Below are 23,380 nucleotides of genomic sequence, written 5' to 3' on the forward strand. Positions count from 1 at the left end.
ACTGGACAACACAAGGGCAAATGAAATTTAATGTTGATAAATGTCAAGTAATGCACATTGGAAAAAATAATCCCAGCTATACATAGAATATGATGGGGACTAATTTGGCTACAACTACTCAAGAGAAAGATCTTGGAGTCATTGTGGACAGTTCTCTGAAAACATCCACTCAGTGTGCGCTGGCCGTCAAAAAAGCAAATAGAATGTTAAGCAAATGGAATCATTTTAAAAGGGATAGAGAATAAGAGAGAATATCTTATTGCCTCTATATAAAACCATGGTGCGCCACATCTTGAATACTGCGCACAGATGTGGTCGCCTTGTCTCAAAAAAGAGATATTGGCATTTGAAAAAGTTCAGAGAAAGGCACCAAAAATGATGGGGGGGTTGGAATGGGTCTCATAGGAAGAGAGATTAAAAAGACTTGGACTTTTCAGCTTAGAAAAGAGGAGACTAAGGGGGGACATGATAGAGGGCTATACAATCATGACCGGTGTGGAAAAAGTGAATAAGGAAAAGTTATTGACTTGTTCCCACAATATAAAGACAAGGGGTCACTAAATAAAATGAATAGGCAGCAGGTTTAAAACAAACAAAAGGAAGTTTTTCTTCACTCAGTGCACAGTCAACCTGTGGAACTCCTCGCCAGAGGAGGCTGTGAAGGCTAAAACTTTAACAGGGTTCAAAAAAGAGCTAGATGGAATCATGGAGGTTAGGTCCATCGATGGCTGTTAGGAACGGTGGCCCTAGCCTCTGTTTCTCTGGAGGTGGGTGACGGGAGGGATCATGTGAGGATTCCCTGTTGTGTTCCCTCCCTCTGGGGCACCTGGCATTGGCCACTGTCGGCGGACAGGACCCTGGGATCGATGGACCTCGCTCTGACCCAGCCTGCCTGCTCTTATGTGAGCAGGAAAAGGGTGGACAGTGCGATGGCAAAATCTGCAGCTACAAATCGCTTCGTGCTGATTACAGAGCAGGCTGCCCCAAGCTACCCGGGCCCGCAGAAACCCGCGGCTGGGCAGCAGACCAGCAGATAAGACGCAAGGGGATACGTGCACACGGGAGAGCATCGTCCCGTAGCCCTGGGCTCCAAAGCAGCTGCTACGACTCCAGCCGGACGTCTCGCTGGCTTGCTCTCGGCAGCCACCTGCCCCCGTGCCGAGAGCGCCGGGAGGGAGAAAGCTGCCGGGCCGGGGTCGAAGTCCTGGGGCGCTGCAGGCGCCCGTCCTACCGAGAGCGAAGGGAAAGGCCCCTGCGAGGGGGCACGTGGAGCAGCGTTCAGCTGGGGGGGGGGACAGACCTAAAGCTCCCAGGTGTGGGGCAGGAACGGGCTGCTGGCCTTGGCCCTCCCGTAGCACGAGCCCTGGGCAGTGGCTGAGGCAGGTTCAAGGCACCGGAGGCGTTTCCCCCTCTGCTCTCTGGGACTCGGTGCACCAAAGGGCGGGTGGGCGGGCTCGGCCACAGGGCAGGGCCCCGGCTGCCCCTCTCTGCTTGCCGGGGCGGCCCTGGCGCCAGGATCACGGGGTGCGGGCAGGGCTGCTGGGGGAGCGCAGGCGCCAGGTGGGGCAGGGCCCCGATAAGCAGCCGCTCTCGCCTATCGGCCACCCCTGGCCAGAGCCCCCAGCCAGCCCCTTATCACAGGCCCGCAGGCAGGCAGCTTCCAGGAACGCTCCCCCGCCCCTGCTGGGCCAGCTGGCTGCCCAGAGCCGCTAGCCCCACACAGGGCTCGAGGGGGGTGGGGCGCCTGCTGTCAGCAGCACTCGGCTGGGTGGAGGGGGCAGCGGCATCCCCCGGCAGCACTGCCAGCCCCCCAGGCTGAGCCCCACGTGTGGCTGGGCCTGCGGACACGTGGATACCCGGCGTGGCCCCCATCTAGCTGCCAGGGTGCTGAGCCCCTGCCGGAGCCACGTGTTGCTCTGCACGAGCCCCGCCCTGTGCCCCTTGGCAGAGCCGAGCCTGAGCCCTGCCTGGGGGCTCTCGTGGGAGCAGCGAACCCCAGGGCCAAGTCTGCTCCTGGGGGCTGCTGACCCTGGAGCTTGCACCGGCAAATTCAGGGTTCCCCAGGGGAAGGGCCCTGCCTGCAGGGGGGCAGGCCTCCCGGGGGGGCTGCTGCAGGCGTAGAGCCGTCACGGGGTGGACAGGCGCCGATGCCTCCACCTGCGGGGACGGGAGCAGCCCAGGGCAGAGCTGTCTCAGCCACTGCCCGTCCCTGGGGTGTCTGGGGCTGGGGAGGAGGGGGGCCCTTTGCTCCATGCTGCACGGAGCCGAGTTTCCTTTTGCAGCAAGGCAGGCCTGTCGGGAGCGGGCGCCCTCCAAGCCGGGGCTCAGCGCTGGGGCCCTGCGTGGCTGTTCGGTGGCCCACGCGTGGGATGAGTTTGGTGGGGGCTCAGCCCGTCTCCTAGCAGATTGGGGCCCATGGCATGAAGGCCACGGCTAGAAGCAGCTGGGCCGCAAGGGGTACACGGGGGGTGCACGTGCCCAGGGCTCCGCTCCCCGGGACGCAGATGCAGGGTTGGGAAAAACTGCTCTTGCTGCTCCGCTGCCAGGGCCCCTGCTGGTTCCCCCGGATCCCCTCCCGCGGGGCTGGGGGCCAGGGCACGAGGGCTTGGCTCCGTCTGAGGCTGTCCTGGGGAGGGTCTGTAATGGCGCCCCCATTCTGGGGCAGCTAAGCCTAGGCCCCTCCAGTGCTGCTCTGCCCCCGGCAGCAGGGCAGGGGAGCTGGGCCCGTGGGCGGGGCAGGGGCAGGGGGAGCTGGGCCCGTGGGCGGGGCAGGGGCAGGGGGAGCTGGGCCCGTGGGCAGGGGCAGGGGGAGGGGGAGCTGGGCCCGTGGGCAGGGGCAGGGGGAGGGGGAGCTGGGCCCGTGGGCAGGGGCAGGGGCAGGGGGAGCTGGGCCCGTGGGCAGGGCAGGGGCAGGGGGAGCTGGGCCCGTGGGCAGGGCAGGGGCAGGGGGAGCTGGGCCCGTGGGCAGGGGCAGGGGCAGGGGCAGGGGCAGGGGGAGGGGGAGCTGGGCCCGTGGGCAGGGGCAGGGGCAGGGGCAGGGGGAGGGGGAGCTGGGCCCGTGGGCAGGGGCAGGGGCAGGGGGAGGGGGAGGGGGAGCTGGGCCCGTGGGCAGGGGCAGGGGGAGCTGGGCCCGTGGGCGGGGCAGGGGCAGGGGGAGCTGGGCCCGTGGGCAGGGCAGGGGCAGGGGGAGCTGGGCCCGTGGGCAGGGGCAGGGGGAGCTGGGCCCGTGGGCAGGGCAGGGGCAGGGGCAGGGGGGCTGGGCCCGTGGGCAGGGCAGGGGCAGGGGGAGCTGGGCCCGTGGGCAGGGGCAGGGGCAGGGGGAGCTGGGCCCGTGGGCAGGGCAGGGGCAGGGGGGGGGGGCTGGGCCCGTGGGCAGGGGCAGGGGCAGGGGCAGGGGGAGCTGGGCCCGTGGGCGGGGCAGGGGCAGGGGGAGCTGGGCCCGTGGGCAGGGCAGGGGCAGGGGGGGGGGGCTGGGCCCGTGGGCAGGGGCAGGGGCAGGGGGAGCTGGGCCCGTGGGCAGGGGCAGGGGCAGGGGCAGGGGGAGCTGGGCCCGTGGGCAGGGGCAGGGGCAGGGGCAGGGGCAGGGGGGCTGGGCTGGGCAGGGGCAGGGGCAGGGGGAGCTGGGCCCGTGGGCAGGGGCAGGGGCAGGGGCAGGGGGAGCTGGGCCCGTGGGCGGGGCAGGGGCAGGGGGAGCTGGGCCCGTGGGCAGGGCAGGGGCAGGGGCAGGGGGGCTGGGCCCGTGGGCAGGGGCAGGGGCAGGGGGAGCTGGGCCCGTGGGCAGGGGCAGGGGCAGGGGCAGGGGCAGGGGGAGCTGGGCCCGTGGGCAGGGGCAGGGGCAGGGGGAGCTGGGCCCGTGGGAGGGGCAGGGGCAGGGGGAGGGGCAGGGGGAGCTGGGCCCGTGGGCAGGGGCAGGGGCAGGGGCAGGGGGAGCTGGGCCCGTGGGCAGGGCAGGGCAGGGGCAGGGGGAGCTGGGCCCGTGGGCAGGGGCAGGGGCAGGGGCAGGGGGAGCTGGGCCCGTGGGCGGGGCAGGGGCAGGGGGAGCTGGGCCCGTGGGCGGGGCAGGGCAGGGCAGGGCAGGGGCAGGGGCAGGGGGGCTGTGCCCGTGGGAGGGGCAGGGGCAGGGGGGCTGGGCCCGTGGGCAGGGGGAGGGGGGCTGGCCCCACGCCGAGCCCAGGCAGCAGGCTGCGTGTCTGTCCCCAGAGCTGTTTCCAGGAAGGCCTGGCCGGGGAAGGGCCGGAGCAGGGCGGGCAGGAAGGGGTTACTGGGGGAGGGCGGGTGGGAGCAGATGCTTGATATGCAAATGAGGCCGGGTAGGTATTATAAGCGACTCAGCTGGGCGCCTGGAGCGGGAAGGCCCCCAGGTAAGTGCCTGCTCCCTGGGGTGCAGGGTCCCCTTGGAAGGGGCTGGGGCTCTGCCGTAGCCGATCACCCCGGCCCGGCCTGGGCGTGCTCCCTCTGGGGCAGGTTCTGCCAGGCTGGTCCCTGGAGAGGCCAGAGGGAGGCTGGTGGCCACTGGGCTGGGGGGGGGGGGCCTCTGGCTGTGCCCCCAGGAGCTCCCCAGAGCTGCATCAGCTGGGCAGAGGCCCGGCCCCAGGCTGGACTTTCCCGGCTTGCTCCCTGCTCCCCCCAGCGGCCCAGTCGCAGGGTGGGGGCGAGGCTGGGGGTGCAGCAGACCGAGGGCCAGCCCTGCCTACCCTGGCGGCCGTGCCCCGGCTCAGCGCGACGGGGCGAGGCGCGCGGCAGGGCCTGCAGTGTCATCCCCGGGCCGTGGCGCTCACCGTGCTCGGGGAGGCCTTTGGCAGGGGCTGGGGCAGCTGATGGGTGGGGGATGCCAGGACGCAGGACAGGCAAGGCCAAGATCCAGGCAGTTCTCGGCCGGAGACTATTTCGTGCCCCCCCCCCCCCCCCCCGGGCGTCCTGCAGGGCTCGGCGCCAGCCTGCCAGCCCTGCCCTGGTTTGGGTTGTGCCCGGGGCTGTGGGGTCGCCCAGGGGAGGGGAGCAGTGGGGGGGCACTGCCACGCTGTTCCCTCGTTTTTCTAGGTTCTCCTTGGCCGGGCAGCGGGAGCGCCGGCGCCCTGGGGGCTCTGGGCAGGATATCATCGTATACTGTAAGTTTGCTATGAGACACTACAGTATAGATGATGTACTATCCTGAGCCTCACCCCTCGGCGGAGAGCTCGACCGGCCGGTGCGGAGCCGTGGCCCACGGCAGGCCAGCTCTGGCACGGCACACGTTCCCCTCCTCCGGCGGGCGGCTGAGCACGGGGGCAGGGAGCCGCCAAGGCCCAAGCTCCCTGGGAGGCCTGGCCAGGCCTGTGGCTACTGCAGGGGGCAGTGGCCCCCAGGACAACAGGGGCCCCCTGCCTTCTCCCAGAGGAGGCCCTGCCCTGCCTAGCCCCGGGGGCTGGAGGAGGGAGGGGCAGGCGCTTTCGGAGCCCGGCACAGGACCTGCGAGGAGGCGGAGGCCGTGGAGTGTCAATGAAACCGTTACCATTACTGACTTTAGTAATGGTCACGGTTCTACTGCCGCCCCAGCAGCTGGCCAGGAAGAGGAGCCACCACCGCCCTGCCGGGGGCCAGCAGTGAGCCCCCCCCGCCCCCCCGGTGTGGAGTCTGGGGCCCTGGCCTTGCACTCTGGCACCTGCCAATGGAGGAGAAATAAAGGTTCTTGCTGCGAGCTCTGGATTCCTGTCCCCATGCGCCTGGTCCCAGAGAACAGCCCTCCCCGCGGCCTGACGCTCCCCTGCCGTCGCCCCTCGCGGGCCGGGGGGCTGGAGAGAGCACACGAGGAGAGACCTGGGCCGGGAGCCCCGGCCCCTGCAGCCTGCCCCCGGCCCATGCAGCCTGCAGCGAGAACCAGCAAGTCCGGCAGTTCACTCTGCTGCTTGGGGGGGGACGTAGGCCAGGAGGAGACCCCCAGCAGCCTGCTCCTGACAGCCCCTCCCCCGCTCCTCCATTCCTGGCCTCCTTGTGCTTTTCTGAGCTGCCTGTGGCTTGTCCTCACCCTGCGCCATCGCCCTCCCTCTGGGGCTGGGTGCTCCTGCCTCACCCCTGGGCCTCCATCTCCACCCACAAGTGGCCCCCCTCCCCGCAGGGCTGTGAGGCTGAGCAGGCGTGTGGGGCGCGGGGTGGCCAAGCCCCGCTCTGGGGGCTGCTCTGTCCAAGCGGACCAGTCCTCTCAACAAGGAACAGGTGGGGCAGCGCCCCTCAGGGCCCACCCCATGGCAGCGGACGGAGACACGTGTGTGGCCGGGGTTCTGGCCCTGCTCTCGGAGGGGCGCTGAACCAGCAGCTGGCGTGCCGAGAATAACGCCAGGGTGGCAGGCTCAGCTCCCCCTCCCGCCACAGCAGCCGGCCCTGGCTCAGACGGGAGCAGTGGGCCCAAGCCAAGCGGGCACAGGTGGGCTGGGCCTGTACGGACGCTGGCCAGGCTGCTGACACTGGGGGCACCGAGGGGGTTTACAGCCCGGCAGAACAGACATGGGGGTGCTGGGGTGCAGGGAGCAGAGGGGGGAGGGCAGAGCTACTGGCATGCAAACAGCAACACAGCAGTGGGGGGTGGGTCCAACTATTGCCAGGATCTGGGGGTGCAGGAGCTGAGATGGGGCACTGGAGGGGAGCCTGGGGGTGTAGGAGCCCTAGGGGGAGCTAAGGGGAGGGCATGGTCATGGGGGAGGGAGCGCTGTAGGGAGCCAGGAGAGGCACAAAGGTCTTGGAGGTCTGTAGGGAGCTTGGGGGAGCTAAGAGGATTACAGGGGACGGAGGGGACCGAGAGAGCAGGGTTCCTGGGAGGGTGGGGAGCCAGGAGGTGCAGGGAGTCGCAGGGTACCGAGGGGTGGCAGATGAAGGTTTCAGAGAGCAGAGAGATGGAGAGCAGAGTGGGGGGGGAGCAGGGCAAGAAACCTTGGGATGCAGGGTGACGAGAGTTTTAGGGGCAGGGAGCCAGCAGGTACCCAGGGAGATGGGGGGCAGAGTGCCTGGGGGAAGCCTGGAGCTGGGGGGACAGGGTTTGGGGGGCAGGGAACCGGGGGGTACCAGGGAGATGGGGGGCAGAGTGCCTGGGGGAAGCATGGAGCTGGGGGGTCAGGGTACTTGGGGGGCAGGGAACCGGGGGGTACCAGGGAGATGGGGGGCAGAGTGCCTGGGGGAAGCATGGAGCTGGGGGGTCAGGGTACTTGGGGGGCAGGGAACCGGGGGGTACCAGGGAGATGGGGGGCAGAGTGCCTGGGGGAAGCAGGGAGCTGGGGGGCAGGGAACCGGGGGGTACCAGGGAGATGGGGGCAGAGTGCCTGGGGGAAGCATGGAGCTGGGGGGTCAGGGAACCGGGGGGTACCAGGGAGATGGGGGGCAGAGTGCCTGGGGGAAGCATGGAGCTGGGGGTCAGGGTACTTGGGGGGCAGGGAACCGGGGGGTACCAGGGAGATGGGGGGCAGAGTGCCTGGGGGAAGCATGGAGCTGGGGGGTCAGGGTACTTGGGGGGCAGGGAACCGGGGGGTACCAGGGAGATGGGGGGCAGAGTGCCTGGGGGAAGCATGGAGCTGGGGGGTCAGGGTACTTGGGGGGCAGGGAACCGGGGGGTACCAGGGAGATGGGGGCAGAGTGCCTGGGGGAAGCCTGGAGCTGGGGGGTCAGGGTACTTGGGGGGCAGGGAACCGGGGGGTACCAGGGAGATGGGGGGCAGAGTGCCTGGGGGAAGCCTGGAGCTGGGGGGTCAGGGTACTTGGGGGGCAGGGAACCGGGGGGTACCAGGGAGATGGGGGGCAGAGTGCCTGGGGGAAGCCTGGAGCTGGGGGGTCAGGGTACTTGGGGGGCAGGGAACCGGGGGGTACCAGGGAGATGGGGGGCAGAGTGCCTGGGGGAAGCATGGAGCTGGGGGGACAGGGTACTTGGGGGGCAGGGAACCGGGGGGTACCAGGGAGATGGGGGCAGAGTGCCTGGGGGAAGCATGGAGCTGGGGGGTCAGGGTACTTGGGGGGCAGGGAACCGGGGGGTACCAGGGAGATGGGGGGCAGAGTGCCTGGGGGAAGCATGGAGCTGGGGGGTCAGGGTACTTGGGGGGCAGGGAACTGGGGGGTACCAGGGAGATGGGGGGCAGAGTGCCTGGGGGAAGCATGGAGCTGGGGGGTCAGGGTACTTGGGGGGCAGGGAACCGGGGGGTACCAGGGAGATGGGGGGCAGAGTGCCTGGGGGAAGCATGGAGCTGGGGGGTCAGGGTACTTGGGGGGCAGGGAACCGGGGGGTACCAGGGAGATGGGGGGCAGAGTGCCTGGGGGAAGCATGGAGCTGGGGGGACAGGGTACTTGGGGGGCAGGGAACCGGGGGGTACCAGGGAGATGGGGGCAGAGTGCCTGGGGGAAGCATGGAGCTGGGGGGTCAGGGTACTTGGGGGGCAGGGAACCGGGGGGTACCAGGGAGATGGGGGGCAGAGTGCCTGGGGGAAGCATGGAGCTGGGGGGACAGGGTACTTGGGGGGCAGGGAACCGGGGGGTACCAGGGAGATGGGGGCAGAGTGCCTGGGGGAAGCATGGAGCTGGGGGGTCAGGGTACTTGGGGGGCAGGGAACCGGGGGGTACCAGGGAGATGGGGGGCAGAGTGCCTGGGGGAAGCATGGAGCTGGGGGGTCAGGGTACTTGGGGGGCAGGGAACCGGGGGGTACCAGGGAGATGGGGGCAGAGTGCCTGGGGGAAGCATGGAGCTGGGGGGTCAGGGTACTTGGGGGGCAGGGAACCGGGGGGTACCAGGGAGATGGGGGGCAGAGTGCCTGGGGGAAGCATGGAGCTGGGGGGTCAGGGTACTTGGGGGGCAGGGAACCGGGGGGTACCAGGGAGATGGGGGGCAGAGTGCCTGGGGGAAGCATGGAGCTGGGGGGTCAGGGTACTTGGGGGGCAGGGAACCGGGGGGTACCAGGGAGATGGGGGGCAGAGTGCCTGGGGGAAGCATGGAGCTGGGGGGTCAGGGTACTTGGGGGGCAGGGAACCGGGGGGTACCAGGGAGATGGGGGGCAGAGTGCCTGGGGGAAGCATGGAGCTGGGGGGTCAGGGTACTTGGGGGGCAGGGAACCGGGGGGTACCAGGGAGATGGGGGCAGAGTGCCTGGGGGAAGCATGGAGCTGGGGGGTCAGGGAACCGGGGGGTACCAGGGAGATGGGGGGCAGAGTGCCTGGGGGAGCGGGGAGCTGGGGGTTTGGGGGCAGGGAGCTGGGGGGGGGGGCAAGGAGGCACCGCGCTGCTCCAGCAGGGGTCGCCCCGCCCCGCCTGCGCCGCTCAGAGGCTGCGCCCGGGCCCCGCCCTTCGCCGTTCCGCCAGCCAATGGGACGGGCCCGTGGCCGCTCGCTCCCACAATGCCCCGCGGCGGATGAAGATGGCGGCGCCCAGGGCTGTCGTGGCTGCCGCGGGCCGGGCCCTGCGCTGGGCGGGGAGCTCGGGCCGGGCCCGCGCAGGTGGGAGGGGCCGGGCCGGGGGGGGGCCCAGTGGCGGGGGGAGGGGGCGGGGGGGGGGCCAGGGGGGGGGAGGTGGGGGGGCCGGTGGGGGGGGGGGCCGGGGGGGGGGGCCCAGGGGGGGGGAGGGGCCGGGGGGGGGGCCCAGGGGGGGGAGGGGCGGGGGGGGGGCCCAGGGGGGGCGGGGCGGGGGGGGGGGCCCAGGGCGGGGCAGGGCGGGGGGAGGGGGGGGGGGGGCCAGTGGCGGGGGAGGGGCCGGGCCGGGGGGGCCAGTGGCGGGGGAGGGGGGGGTTGGGGGGGCGGGCGGGGGCGGGGCCGGGGGGGGGGGGGCCAGGGCGGGGGCGGGCCGGGGGGGGGGGGGCCAGTGGCGGGGGAGGGGCCGGGCCGGGGGGGGGCCAGTGGCGGGGGAGGGGGCGGGCCGGGGGGGTCCAGTGGCGGGGGAGGGGTTGGCGCCGGGCTGCGGAGGAAGTGGGTGACCTGGCCCTGCCCGCCGTTCTGCGGTTCTTCGCTCTGCCTGGCCCTGGGATCCCCTGGCTAGTGCGGGGCTGCCCTTGTCATTTCCACCCAAACGCAACCCGCAAAACCCGTGAGCTGCTAGCGGGGTTGTGGGACTTGCGTTGGTGAAATGAATCTCCTTTCTCGGCGGTGTTCTGAGGCTGTCCAGCGTAGGATTCCTGGTAGTGTTTTCGGACCAGCGTGCAGCAGGTTTAGGGTGGTGTCGCTGTATTATTTTTGCAGTCGGGGCTGCATGTTTCCTGGAGAACAGAGCCCAGAGAATCAACATGTCCCCTGCTTGCTTTTATGGAGACAGCTCTGCCCTGGATTCCATCCTAGGAATTTCCAGGAAAAAGACAGAAGGTGCACTGGGGCAGCATCCACCATCAGTGTCTTACGTGAAAGGTAAACTCAGCTGCCTGCCTGATTTTTTTTCTCAGGGGCGTGTGAACAGCAGCCTGTAAAGAGAGCATAGCAGAAAGAAAAATGTCCGTTAGGTGGTTACCCAACGAAATGGGGATTAAAGGCTGCACATTCTTGTCGTTGCTCCGGATTAATCTCATTAGCCACTTAATATGTTGTTCATCGAGTGATTGCTCATGTCGATTCCAAGCAGGAGTGTGCGCGCCACATGCACAGTTGTTGGAAGTTTTTTTCCTTAGTGGTACCTGTTAGTCAGCTGGGGAGCCCCCTGGAAGCGCTGTATATTGTCCACTGCTGACCCTCACCCTGCTCAGTTCTTGCTTGGAACTTGCGGCTGTTCTGGATGAGGGTAAGGTTATATCAAGTGCCACCACAGCCGGCCAACGGGTACTGCTAAGGGAAAAACCTTCTGCCAGCTGTGCATGCAGCCCACACACACTGCTTGGAATGGAAATGAGCAACATGTCTCAAAGAGCAGGTAATGAAAGATAGGCAGCCATTGGGGGAGCAGGGATGTCTCTGGTGGACAGATCCATTACATGTGTAGAGACTGGTGCAATTGCGTGTTCCTACAGCACTTGAACACCTTTCTCTCTGCAGCTGAGCAAGACGACTTGTTGGGGCTCCAGCCAGATGAGCCAGCGAACCCCAAGGTTCTGAGAGTTGCCATCATTGGGGCACCAAATGCTGGGAAATCTACCCTATCTAATACGCTCTTGGGCAGAAAGGTAAAGCGGCATCTGGGAGCCAGGGTGCAGGTAGGTTCTGTCAGCATTTCCTGGCTGTGCTCCACCTCTGACTTGTCTCCTGCAGGTTTTCCCAGTGTCCAGCAAGGTGCACACCACGCGTTGCAAGGCCTATGGGGTCATCACAGAAGACGACACTCAGCTGGTAGGCCACATTCCATATGTGATAGGCACTGTTACCCTGACGATGCGGAGCATTTTGCCTACGCCCTGCAGGCGACTTCAGTTGCCCAGATACGAGTTTTAGCTTCCTATCGGTAATTACTGGAAGAGCCTTATTGCTTTGGTTTTCTTCTTCTAGATCATCCTGGACACGCCTGGCCTCACCAGCCCGACGAAAGCCAAAAGGTATCCCCTTTAGTGGGGGAGATCAGAGCATGAGATGCATTGTGGGAGCTTGCGCCGCAGAATGAAGGGGGTCTCACGGGCGCTTGTTTGGGATGGAGGCGAGGGATTTAAAATCCCAGTTAACTGGTTAAACATTCACATCCCTGGGGGAGGCCTGTTGTCCATAGAACGGGAAGGTCTCCGCGCACAGTTCTTGCCTCTGCCCCACCTCATGGTTACCAGCACTAGAGTAGCATCTGGCATCCGGGCTCCGCGCTCCCGTCGTGCAAGGCGCTGCACTCGGGAGGGGATGTAGATCAAAAGCTGACGCTGTACTCGCTGGGTACTCAAAGGAAATCCGCCCACTCTGCCGGAGGTGGCAAAGGGGGCACTTTGTGATCAGAGCAGGTGCGATTCCGCAATGAGTATTTGTCTTTCAGGCATAATCTGGACAGATCCTTGATACAGGACCCCTGGGACAGCATGAAACACGCAGACCTAGGTGGGACCCAAATCTCTCGCTATCTCAAGTCAAACGCTGAGCTCTCTGTGGTGGGTACTTTGTCTGGCCCCCGTTGCCGTGGTATCCGAGTGCCCACATGCTTACGGAAGCAGCCCTGGCGTCTCCTGGGTGTGCGAGGGGTACAGCGGAGGGGAGGCGCGGCGCACACAGGAACTGTCCCCGATGTATCTTGGGGCCAAGGAGGCAGCGTGGATGAATGGGTGGAGCTGGGTTGTGGAGGGTTGGTTTGTGTGGCTCTGTGACGATGTGCCACGGTGCATTATTTCATCACCTTAGGAAGGCCTGCCCCGTGACTCAAGCCTACATGCCGTACTGTGGCCTGTGGCTTGAAGAAAGAGGCTGTAATCGCGGGGGTAGTAAAGGAGGCGATCGCCCAGATGGGTTTAAATGTCTCTCTATTTGGCAGTGCTGGTTTTGGTGGATGTGTCAGAACGCTGGGCGCACACTTGCCTGAGTTCCCAGGTGCTGCAGTGTCTCTCCCGGTTCCCCCAGATCCCCAGCATCCTGGTCATGAACAAGGTAAAGGAAGGGTCCAAGTGCTCATTGTTATGCAGCGAGTTAGTGTTTGGCCATGCCATGCAGGGCCGCTTTCCTTTGCCCCCCCGGGGGGGTTCCGTTAAATGTTGTTTCTTGGTAAATGCCACAGAAGAGAACAATCTAGTTGAAGGTTTCCAGTGTCTTCTAATGTACTTGGAGTGACTGTGCCTGCAGCAAATAGTGCAGATCTTACGTGTCTGAGTAGGGGTGGAAGCGACTAGTCGACTATCTGATAAGTGTATGCTTATTGGATAGTCTACTAGTGACTCAGCTAGTCGCTTCCCTCCTCCCCCCTCCGCCGCCGCTCCCTCTATCAGAGAGGCAGCAAGGGGGGGAGCAGGAGCCGGTGCTGGGGGAAGCCAGCTTAAAAGCTGCTTCCCCCTCCCCCCAGCATCATCTCCGCGGGGGGCAGGGGAGGCAGAGATGTAACAGGGACCAGGCACAAGCCGGGAATCAGCTGTTTCCCAGCTCGCGCCCGGTCCCCCCACTGCACTTGTGCTTTATAAATGTATTGAGCCACCTGGAATCAGCTGTCCCAGCTCATGCCTGGTCCCCCCCCCCCCCCCCACTGCACTTGTGCTCTTTATACGTTTAATAGGCAGAGCTGCAGCGGGGTTAGCGCCCGGGGCTGGGAGCTAACCCCGTTGTGGCTCTGCAGTTCCCCCCGATCGACGGAAATTCCATCCACTGGTCGATGAGCCAATTAAATGCCATTCAAACCCCTAGGCCTGCTTCCTCCCTCCCTCCCTCTCCTCAAGTCTGGGATTCTTACATGGGGCAGTCCCACCTGGGACAGACCCCTGACCCAGCTCTCCTTTTCAGGTGGATCTGCTGAAGAAAAAGGCCCTTCTGCTAGACCTGGTAACCGAGCTCACCGAGGGAGTCGTAAATGGAAAGAAGCTGCACGTGAAATCTTTGTCTAGGACGCATTTAGACCCCGCCAGAAATAATCCCCTTCCAAGCATCCCAGCGTGCACGCCGGAGAACGCGCCCAAAGATGAGGGTTGCCTCCAGGAGGGCAGTAAAGTCCAGAGGGGCCCTGGCTCAGATGCCTTTGCATCACAACTGGCATCAGACTCGGGCCATGTGTTGGGAGGCACAGAGAAGGCGCAAACAGCGACCCCCCAGGTATCTAGAGACGGAAAGATCAAGAAAAGCTGGCCCCACTTCCGGGAGATCTTCATGCTAGCAGCTCTCAATGGCGAGGCAGTGGAGACGCTGAAGGTAAATTGCCCTGAAGTCATTGCATTCTGCCTCGCCCTAGATAACCGCTCATATCCTGTGGGGAAGTCGCCAGCTGTTTTTGGATCTGTCGCCTTTCCCCTGGCATGCAGCTCACAGAGGCGTCCCTGGGAGGCTGGTGATGGGACCATCTGACCAAGGCAACTGCCCCATGTCAGACTTCTCAAGGGCTCCATCTCTGATGTGTGTTCCCCTAGGACTCCTACTGGTGACTGGGTCCCCTCTAACTGCTCTGTGTTGGCAGAGGTACCTCCTGATGCAAGCCAAGCCCGGCCGATGGGAGTACCACAGCAAGGTTTTGACAAGCCAGTCCCCCCAGGAGATCTGTGAGAACATCATCAGGGGGAAGCTACTGGAGTATCTGCCGCAGGAAGTGCCCTACATGGTGCTCCAGGTAGGGGTGGCCCTTCGTCGGTGTTGGTGGTGAGATCCCCTTCCTGGGTGCAGGATCTCTAGCGCGTGGGGGCGCCTTGAGGGCGGCCCTGGGGAGCAGGCGCACCCAAAGCCTGCCTGGCATGTGTGCTTGGCCAGGGAGGGGACTTGGCTCTTTGCTGAGTGTGGGTTTGTGCCCCAACGCTGCAGGAGACGGAGCTGTGGGAGGAAGGGCCGAGTGGGGAGCTCACCATCCTGCAGAACCTGCTGGTCCCAAAGGAGACCCACGTGGTGAGTGTTGGGAGGGGGGCTCTCGGTTCGTTCCCTGCTGATTGGGGGAGGCCCAAGGAAGGAGGGTCTGCAGACCGAGGGCGGGAGCAGGCCCCTTTGTGCCCCCCCGGCGTTCAGTCACGTTTGCCCGGAGCCGACTAGACGCCCGGTTTTAGCCAGGTCTCTGCGCCCTGCTTGCAGGGCAGACGCGAGGCCCGTGGGCCTGGGGCAACGTGCGTGAAATGCCTGTAGCAAGTCGAGACCGAGGGTGAGGCCAGAGCTCGCGTGGTGCTGGTCAGAGACTGGGCCTGCTCTGCACTTTCCTTTCCTTCCGCGCGGAGCAGGGGGGCCGAGTGCGCCGGCAGGGCCTGCGTCCCTCCCCTCGGCACAGCCCGTGCGCTCCCCGCTGGGGTAGAGGCTCCAGGCCTCACGTGCCAGGCAGCCGGCTTTGCAGTTGCTGTCGTGCTGAGACCCCCCCCACTCCCACGGGCGGGTTCCAGGGATGCTCAGTGACGGGCACTGGTCCTGCGAATCTCACGCCTGAGAGGCTGAGACACTGAAATGAAACCTCCTCTGCCGCGCTGCGCTCGGGGCCCCCACCTGCAGTGAGGTGGCCGTGCCGGGCGGGCGGCGCCGGGGCTCACTCTCTCTGGTTGCGGTGCAGAAGATGCTGATCGGCGTGGGAGGTCAGCTGGTCAGCAGGGTTGCTCGGGAGGCTGGAGAGGAGCTGATGAACGTCTTCCTGTGCGACATCCACTTGAAGCTCTGCGTGAAGCTGAAGAAGTGAGCAGCTCGCGCAGACGTTGCCGGCTCCCGTCTGAGCGCGAGCGAGGCGATGGACACGCTGAAGAACATGGAGCCGCCCCGTTTGGGTGGGGCCAGGAGTCTCCCCCGGCGCAGGGAGGGGCGCTGAGCGAGCCCAAGGAGAATACGCACGTGGGGGTCTGAAGTGCAGTGAGGCTACGGCTGGGCCGGGGTGAAATCTCCACTCCCACGGACTATCCAGCGAGACACGACGTGGGCGATGGGGAGCCAGCCGCGGCACAGGCCCAGAGCTGCGTTTCCGGGGCTGTCTGGCTTTGCTCCCTCTCCTGCCTCTCGGCGTTCGCTGCCTTTGGGCGACTTGCCCCAGCAAAGCAAGCGGCACTGGCTGGCGCCGGGCGGGAAGGGCCGATTCTGCAGCGGGCGGACTGAAGTGGCGATAGCAGGGAGGAGTAAATTTTGAATCTCAAAGGCCAGGGTCGTTTGTGAAGGGCTCAGGCGGGTTGCGTCTGCGCGTGTGCCCGAATGCAGGCGCGGCCTGAGCCCTGCTCCGTCCAGGACGCGGGGAGGGGGCTGTGTGAAGGCTGCTTTGGGGTCCTTTGGCCTGGCAACAGCCCTTCAGCGTGCCAAGGCCTGCTGGCACGGGGGGTTCCCAGTGGCATGTCTTCAGTGGGTGCTCCAGCCGCAAAGGCTGCACCGTCCCAGCCCCGCACGCCTGCGGCTCTCCCCTGGGACCGCAGCACGTCCTGCTGTCCCTCGTGCAAGGTGACTGGCTGGGAGCGCATGGAAATGGGCCTCGAGGAGCCAGGTGTTGCTGGGGGGCTGGGCAGGGGGCTTAGCCTGTTCGGGGTAGCCGGGATACCGGAGGGTTGAGGGACTAACAGCCGTGGCTCCCAGCTAGAGCCCCTCCACAGCGGTGCAGCGTTTTCCCGTCCCCCTCGCCTCCTCCGCAAGCATGTGTGGTGCCTCGTTTCCTCCCGCTTGCCTGAGGGCCGGAGGCGTTGCTTGGTGGCTGCGGGGGAGGGGGGCTGCCCGTGCCGCGCGACTGAGCCGAGTGTCGGGAGCAGAGCCCAGCAATTAACATGCGGACGCCTTCAGGTCCCGGCTCCTGTCGGGAACCCTGCCCTCCCCGGAAACCCAGGGCCAGTTTCTCCCTCCCCAGAGCAAAGGGGGCGTCGGTGGCTCTGCCAGAGCCCACGGGCCGATACGGTGGGAGTGTCTCAGCCACAGCCGCCTGCGGATCCGTGGCCTGGCTTGTCTTCTCCTGCGGCGGGATTTCAGTCCCTTCGCTCGATACCGGACTCCCATTCCGCTGGCAATACAGCAGCTCCCCTCCCCCTCTGGCAGTCACAGCACAGCTGCTAACATTGGGCCATTCTCCTGGCTCTTGCCTCCAGCGAAGCGGCGACGGCGTTGCGGTGCCGGCGGGTGTGGCAGGGGATAGGTGAGCTCTGAGGCTCTCCGGCTGGGTGCGGTGGGCGCCGTTCCTCTGCAGAGCGGTGGCAGGCTGAGGTTAGTTGCAAGCTGCTGTGATGCATGTTTCAGGGACTCTGCTAGGCGGAAGTTAGGTGCTTGATCCCTGAAGCGGCTGGTCTCTGGAAGTGGAGGTGGAAAACTCCCTGCAAAATGGATTTCCTCACAGTGGGAACACTTGAGTATGAAAATGCTCAGGCCCCTGTCTCGCCGGCTGACTCAGAGACCCGCCTCCGGCTGAAAGGTGAGGCACCAGCTCGTTAATAAGGCTTGGCAAGTAGATTAATTAGGCATCGTCAGCCAATCGCTTCCCATAGGAAAGGTCCAGTTAACGTTGCTCTGAGGGGGGTGCGTCTGGGAGCACACCCTTGCTTTGATTTAGGGAGGCAGCGTGGCACGGAGGGAGCTAGTTGGACTCTGTGTTGTCCTGAGCCAGCGCCAGTGGAGCAGCTAGGAGAGGCCAGCAGGGTGGGGTCGGGCGGCTGTGCCGTCAGGGGCCCTGGGAGCGGGGTGGGGTCGGGCGGCCGGGCCGTCGGGGGCCCGGGGAGGCTGGGAGCGGGGTGGGGGCGGGCCGTCGGGGGCCCGGGGAGGCTGGGAGCGGGGTGGGGGCGGGAGCCCGGGGAGGCTGGGAGCGGGGTGGGGTCGGGCGGCCGGGCCGTCGGGGGCCCGGGGAGGCTGGGAGCGGGGTGGGGTCGGGCGGCCGGGCCGTCGGGGGCCCGGGGAGGCTGGGAGCGGGGTGGGGTCGGGCGGCCGGGCCGTCGGGGGCCCGGGGAGGCTGGGAGCGGGGTGGGGTCGGGCGGCCGGGCCGTCGGGGGCCCGGGGAGGCTGGGAGCGGGGTGGGGTCGGGCGGCCGTGCCGTCGGGGGCCCGGGGAGGCTGGGAGCGGGGTGGGGTCGGGCGGCCGGGCCGTCGGGGGCCCGGGGAGGCTGGGAGCGGGGTGGGGTCAGGCGGCCGGGCCGTCAGGGGCCTGGGGAGGCTGGGAGCGGGGTGGGGTCGGGCGGCCGGGCCGTCGGGGGCCCGGGGAGGCTGGGAGCGGGGTGGGGTCGGGCGGCCGTGCCGTCGGGGGCCCGGGGAGGCTGGGAGCATGGAGATCAGGCCGCGGGGGCAGTTAGGTGACAGGGGTAACTCCTGGCGTGGGTGCCGCCGGGCTCAGGAGGGTGCCTGCCTCCTACGGGCTGTGCTCGTGCTCTGCAGAAGAAGCTGAAGGGTCGTGTGGCCGTGCCGCAGGCTCAGGCTTGTTCCCCCAGGGTCTGCAAAGTGGGGACTTTCTACCAGGTGAGTGCCCCAAGTGCTGGGGGTGGCAGCAGCTGGACACAGAGCCCTGGGCCCAGAGGGCTCTAGGGGCGGGTCATTCCTGCTTCCCTGGGGCTGGACGCCCTTGGGTCAGCCTGCCAGCTCCTCCCCTCCTGCAACCGGACACGGCCAAACCTCCACTTGCAAAGATGCAGCTAACTCTGGGCTGGAGCTTGCTTTGCTGACTCCACAGTTGCAGCCCAGGAGGAATCCGGATGGTGGTACCAGGGGGCAGTAAACCATGGCCCAGGACAGCCCCAGACAGCGGGGTGTCCGGGTTGAGCGCTGTGCTGGCCATACCGCCCTCTCCCAGGACGAGTGTGTGGACGCTTCCTTGGCCGGGAGCCCTGGCTTCCCAGTCGGGACAGAGCCTTCCCAGGCGGGCGCACCCCACTAACTGCACGTACGACCAGCCACGAGGCCTGGGCAGTGCACACCCCCTCCCTCCACGCAGGGAACTTTGCAGCCAGTGGGGGGGGTTACTTAGGGGACATGAGTAGCCCAAAGCAGCTGGACAGAGCAGAGTCCGGCCTGGCCCTGCTCCGGGGACAAGGGGCCCCCGTGAAGCGCAGTACGTGCAGCTGAGCCCTGGAGAGCGACAGGCCTCCCCTTGCTGCCGGGGGCCGGTGAAACAGCCACCTCGGCAGGACGCCGCAGGCTGCAGCTCCCTCGGGCCCCTTCTGCGCCGGAGCGTGGCCCGGACTGAACTTGCCATGCGGACTGGAGTCCCTGGCACCTAGTAGCGGCTGTGGCAGCAGCCTGAATCCGCCTGCTCCGGCCAGGCCGCCTCCTCCCGGGGGGTGGGCTGCCCTCGTCCCCCATCGGCTGCACCTGCTCCAGGCCCTGCTGGCACGTGGCGTGGCCGTTCCTTCGCTGTCCCCAGGGCGGCGGCTCCCAGGCCCTGGGTGGACCTGAGGCTGGCTGTCCCTCGCCTTGTTTTGCGGCCCAGCCTCGTTCCCCGCCCGTGTGTGGTCCGAAGCTTTAACCCGCCGCCCAGCGCGGCCGAGGGAGAGGTTCGGACGCGGGCTTTAAACCAGAGGCGGGCGAGACCGCTACGTGGCCTCCGCTCCCATTGGCTACGGCTCGCCATTCCCAGCCAATGGGAGCCAGGCCGGGACAGCTGTTTTGTAAACAGTATAGCTATGTCTACACGGGCGGGTTCTTGGGCTAGAAATATGCAAATGAAGCTAAACATGGAATATCGCTGAGCCTCATTTGCATATCGAATGAGCTGCCATTTTTGCGGAAGAGGCTCTTGCGCCAGGAGCTGTCTGCACTGCCCCTAAGAATCAGCGTAGCGGCGGCGCGCAGGAGGGTTTTTCACACAGCCAGGCTGGACCGGAGGAGCAAGGCCCTGCCGCCGTTGCAGGATGCACAGTCCCCTGGCGCTGCACGGGGGGGCTGCTTTCCCTTCTGGTCCCCCCCATGCCAATGGCTGCTCTGCAGCAGTGCGCGGCAGCGTGTGCACGGCTGCACGTGCAGAGGGGACGGGTTTATAATCTGGGGGAAGGAGGGCCGGGGTTTTGCGGAGGGGCTGGGCAGGATCAGGCCTCTGGGCGGTGCTTCCACACCCTGCAAGGAGAAGTCACTGGCATGCCACAAGCGAAGGAGCTCGGCTGTGTAGCGGCCCTACGGCAGAGAAGCTGTTAATTCACGGCCCACGCACCCCCCTCAGGCCGCGCCTTGCTGCTCCCCTGCTCTCCCTCGCGCTTGGCCACCTCGTGCCATCACCAAGGGCCTGACATAGCCCCCGTCTATCAGGCATCCGCTCCTATCGGCCCAGGGCTTCCCCGCTGGGCTGGCATCCTGCCGCCTTCTCTGGCCTGGGACGAGGCGAGTGTGACGCGGGGGGGCTGCCGGCTGTCGCCAGGATGGAAGCAGGCCCTGGTCCCGTACGACCTGTGTGGCTGGCAGGGCTGTACCATGCTGCGCTGAGGCCGAGTGGTGCTGCCAAAGCCGCATGCGCCCAGGAAGCCCAGGGCCGAGCTCAGCTTCACCCCCATGCAGCCAGTAAATGTGCGACGGCTGAAAAATCAGTGGTTACACTGGGGGGCTCCCCAGCCGGCTCCCCGCCTGCCTCGCCCCCGGTTGCTGCCTCCGATACGGGGGCTCCCTGGGAGCTGACTTTCACATCCCCACCTTTCACGAAGGGTGTTAACGTGTGATTCTGTCGATGTGAATTGTGTCGGCTACCCGCTGAGGCGATAAGGGGCCCCTCCTCCGAGCCACCCGGCGGGAGCTGGGACTGATCCCGGCTCGTGCCGGCTCTGGGCCGCTGGGGCTTCTGCATTTTAAATGCAAGAGCTGCAGGGCGCTGTCAGATGTAGTGAAGTGCAGAGGCTCAGCGTCCCAGACCTGCACCAGTTGGGACTGCTCGTTCCCAGCTCACCCCGGGGCCAGCAGCCAGGGCCTGCCACGGACAGAGGCTGCGGCAGGAGCAGCCCCCGCCTGCAGCCAGCTGGGGCCACTGTGAACAGGGGCTGCGTGGCAGCAGCAGTCCCTGTCTGGGGGGAGGGGACAGCTCCCTGCTGGGACCCCACGGACGGGGGCTGCTGCTGGAGCAGCCTCTGCCCCTGGCGAAAGCCTCAGCCCCCCATGTGAGCACAGGCTGCTTTGCAGGAGCAGCCTCCCCCATCCCCCTGCTGCCTCATAAAGGGGGTGGGGTGGCAGGCGCACCACTGAGACGGTGCCGGGGGGACCCAGCTGTTAAGCAGGGTCTCCCCCCCCCCCAGCTGCCTCTCCTGCAAGGCAGCGGTGGGGGCGTCGTCCAGCCCTCGGTCCGCCTGCTCGCGTCCATCCCCAGCCCAGGAAGTTCTTTCCGTGGACTGGGTTTCCTCGCCGCGTCGGAGGGGCTGTTGAGAACTGCGTGTGGGGGAGGGGAGGGATCCGGCTTCTCTCCGAGGGGCGCTAACTCTCCGGCCGCAAGAGCCGCGGGCAAGGGAGGACGCGCCGGCCAGCGGGGGGGGGCGCTGACTTTCGCAGCAAGTGCTCAACTGACAACATGCTCCTCTTGACTGACTTTTGTCTTGCAGTGACCCCCCCCTCGAGCCACTGAGCGAGGCTCCGCGCCAGGGTCCTCACGACAGACGCGGCATCGCTCCAGCCCGGGCAAACGGGCCTCTGCTGGTGGATCCGGCCCGTGGAGACCCTGCTGCTCCCCCGCCCCCAGGCCAGTTAGGCCCGGGGTGGGGGACGCACCCGAAGCCTTCTGCGCTCTGCCCCCCCTGCCTTGCTTGGCCTGTGGGCAGGGGCACACGTAGCCTCCTCCCGCCCTGCCAGGAGTACACGGCACTTCGAAGAGCCTGTGAGAGCGGAGGAGGCGTCGCGCCCCCGGGCCAATCGGGGCCTGGCGGCCCTGGCCCTGCAAGGAGCCTGCGGTACTTCCAAGTGCCACGTGCTCCTGGCAAGGCGGGAGGGGGCTTCGTGCGCTCCCCAGGCCCTGATTGGCCTGAGGGTGGGGGAGCGTGCCAAGCCTCTTCCAGGGCATGGGGGCCTAGTGGGAATGGGGGGGCAAAGGGGCTCCCTCACCCCGAGACCAATCCTGGTCTGGAGGTGGGTAGCCCGCCCATTCCCGTGTAGGCCCCGCCCCTTCCAGGGTGGCCTGGTGCTACGTCAAAAATGTAAAACTGGCAAAGCTGATCGCCCGCCCTGCTCTAGCCCAAGAGGAAGAGGCTAACGAGCTATCCTCCCGTGTCTCTGCAGGTTCTCCCAGCCCCGCCCGCTGCTGCCACGGGGTCCCCGCCGCCACCAATGGCAGCACGGCAGGGCCAGAGCAGCTTCCAGTTCCGCTGTGGCTTTGGGGAGAGGGCGAAGCAGGGGTGGGAGGGGGCAGAGCTGGAGCAGGGCGTGGGGGAAGGCAGGGCCACGCAAGGGCCACAGGGACCCGTGTGCTGACAGCCGCGCACGAGCCGTTTTGTGGAAGTGCTCGGCTGTAGAGGTCCTGCGGGCCGTGGGTTTGAGACCCCGGCCTTACACAGCTGGACTTCCAATTTATGGTATGAAACATCGAAACTCTCTGCAGGGACCGCACTGAATTGTCCTGACGTCCGTCTGGAGCGAGTCCAAGGAGACGAGCAGAAGGCACGAAACAAGAAATGAGCAAAACAAGACAAATGTCAGGAACAACACGGGCGAGATTATTGGAAGAGGCTGGCGGTTCCTCAGGTCTCCTCTTCATGCAAATTGTTTTCTGTGGATGTAGATTTTGAAGCGTAAACAATTCTATTTGATGCTGAGATCAAAGGCTCTGCATGCCGCCTGAATACCTGCACTGCTTTAATGTTGACATTAAATAACGACCTTGTGTCTGACGTGACATCATGTGAAATTTCTCAGTGAGCAGCATCAGGCTGGCAAAACAAACAGCATCTTGCATGAGGTGGCAGCGTGCATTCCCCCTTCCCTCCATAGTCCAAACAGATCCCCAGCGCTTCCTCTGCAGAGCAGTTGCCAAATTAGAGTCTGCTAGTAACAGTGGGAAACCGAGGTTGGTAAATGCGACTTACGAATGTTTCTAGCTGCGTGGGTTTTCTGTCACTGTAAGGCAAGCAGCACTGTCTGTCTATTGATGTTTCAAGTTCTTTTCTGGGAGATACCCATGTATCTGCATTTGCACTGGGGACTGTTGCTGAGGAACGGCTCAGAGAGGAGAAATGAAGTTCTTGCAAACCGTGAAGTGTCTGCGTTTTCCAGAAAGGCCCCTTGCTGTGGAATGTGCAGATGCCTTAGCACTCCGCTTTTCTCTACTCCTATTTCTGACTGCCCAGGGTGCGCAATATGCTCCTCTTTACTGATTATTTTCCTCTCTGCATTTTTGGTTCTCATCACCCTCCTCTTTGTTCTTGCGTTCTGCTCGGTTTTGGCCAGCACGTGAGGGCGCGAGAGCCAATGACAGCTGCGCCCCTCCCCCCCAACTAACCCACACCACCACGGCAAAAGCATGCCCCGTAAATTGCTCTGTCTCCCTTAGTGGTGGGACCGACTGGACTAGCGAGAGATGTAACCACTTTGGCAGATTCATAGATTCCAAAGCGAGGCAGGCTCTTGTGGGAATTTAGTCTGACCTCCTGGATAATCCAGCCCATAAACTTTTCCAAAGACAAAATGTAGGATGTAAAATGGACTTCTGGGGGATTTTCCTGCCTGACTCAGTTACTCCAAGGACTATCCTGTTCCCATGCTTGGCTTTGTGGAACTTCTAAATGTGCCCCTAAATACATATCCCAAATCTTGTCTGCTTAGTGATCCAGTGGTTGGAGCTGCTAGATGAATCATATAATATAGAGAGTTATACACTTATGTCCTAGAGCTGGAAGGGACCTCAAAAGATCATTGAGTCCAGTCCCCTGCCCTCACAGCAGGGCCAAGTACCATCCCTGGCAGACTTGCCTTAGATCCCTAACTGGCCCCTTCAAGGATTGACCTCACAACCCTGGGTTTAGCAGGCCAGTGCTCACACCACTGAGCTATCCCTCCCCACTAT

General features: G+C 65.5%; 1 protein-coding gene across 3 annotated transcripts; it reads left to right on the plus strand.

The window, feature by feature from the left end:
• The first annotated feature begins 9,282 nt into the window (after window positions 1-9,282).
• Window positions 9,283-22,213, plus strand: ERAL1 (Era like 12S mitochondrial rRNA chaperone 1). Of its 3 annotated transcripts, XM_075904518.2 has the most exons (12): window positions 9,286-9,439; window positions 10,175-10,336; window positions 10,955-11,082; window positions 11,168-11,245; window positions 11,402-11,448; window positions 11,868-11,929; window positions 12,357-12,469; window positions 13,310-13,711; window positions 13,974-14,123; window positions 14,312-14,392; window positions 15,036-16,850; window positions 21,920-22,213. In XM_075904518.2, exons 1-11 carry the CDS (start codon window positions 9,355-9,357, stop codon window positions 15,156-15,158), a joined length of 1,431 nt encoding a protein of 476 aa, XP_075760633.2. In that variant the 5' UTR covers window positions 9,286-9,354; the 3' UTR covers window positions 15,159-16,850; window positions 21,920-22,213. The 3 variants fall into 3 exon arrangements, with proteins under 3 accessions (XP_075760635.2, XP_075760633.2, XP_075760634.2); XM_075904520.2 differs by lacking the exon at window positions 15,036-16,850 and having other exon boundaries at window positions 9,283-9,439; XM_075904519.2 differs by lacking the exon at window positions 21,920-22,213 and having other exon boundaries at window positions 15,039-15,604.
• The last annotated feature ends 1,167 nt before the right edge of the window (window positions 22,214-23,380 follow it).

The sequence above is a fragment of the Pelodiscus sinensis genome, chromosome 21, assembly GCF_052426305.1.
Source record: "Pelodiscus sinensis isolate ZL-2025 chromosome 21, ASM5242630v1, whole genome shotgun sequence".
Classification (NCBI taxonomy): domain Eukaryota; kingdom Metazoa; phylum Chordata; order Testudines; family Trionychidae; genus Pelodiscus; species Pelodiscus sinensis.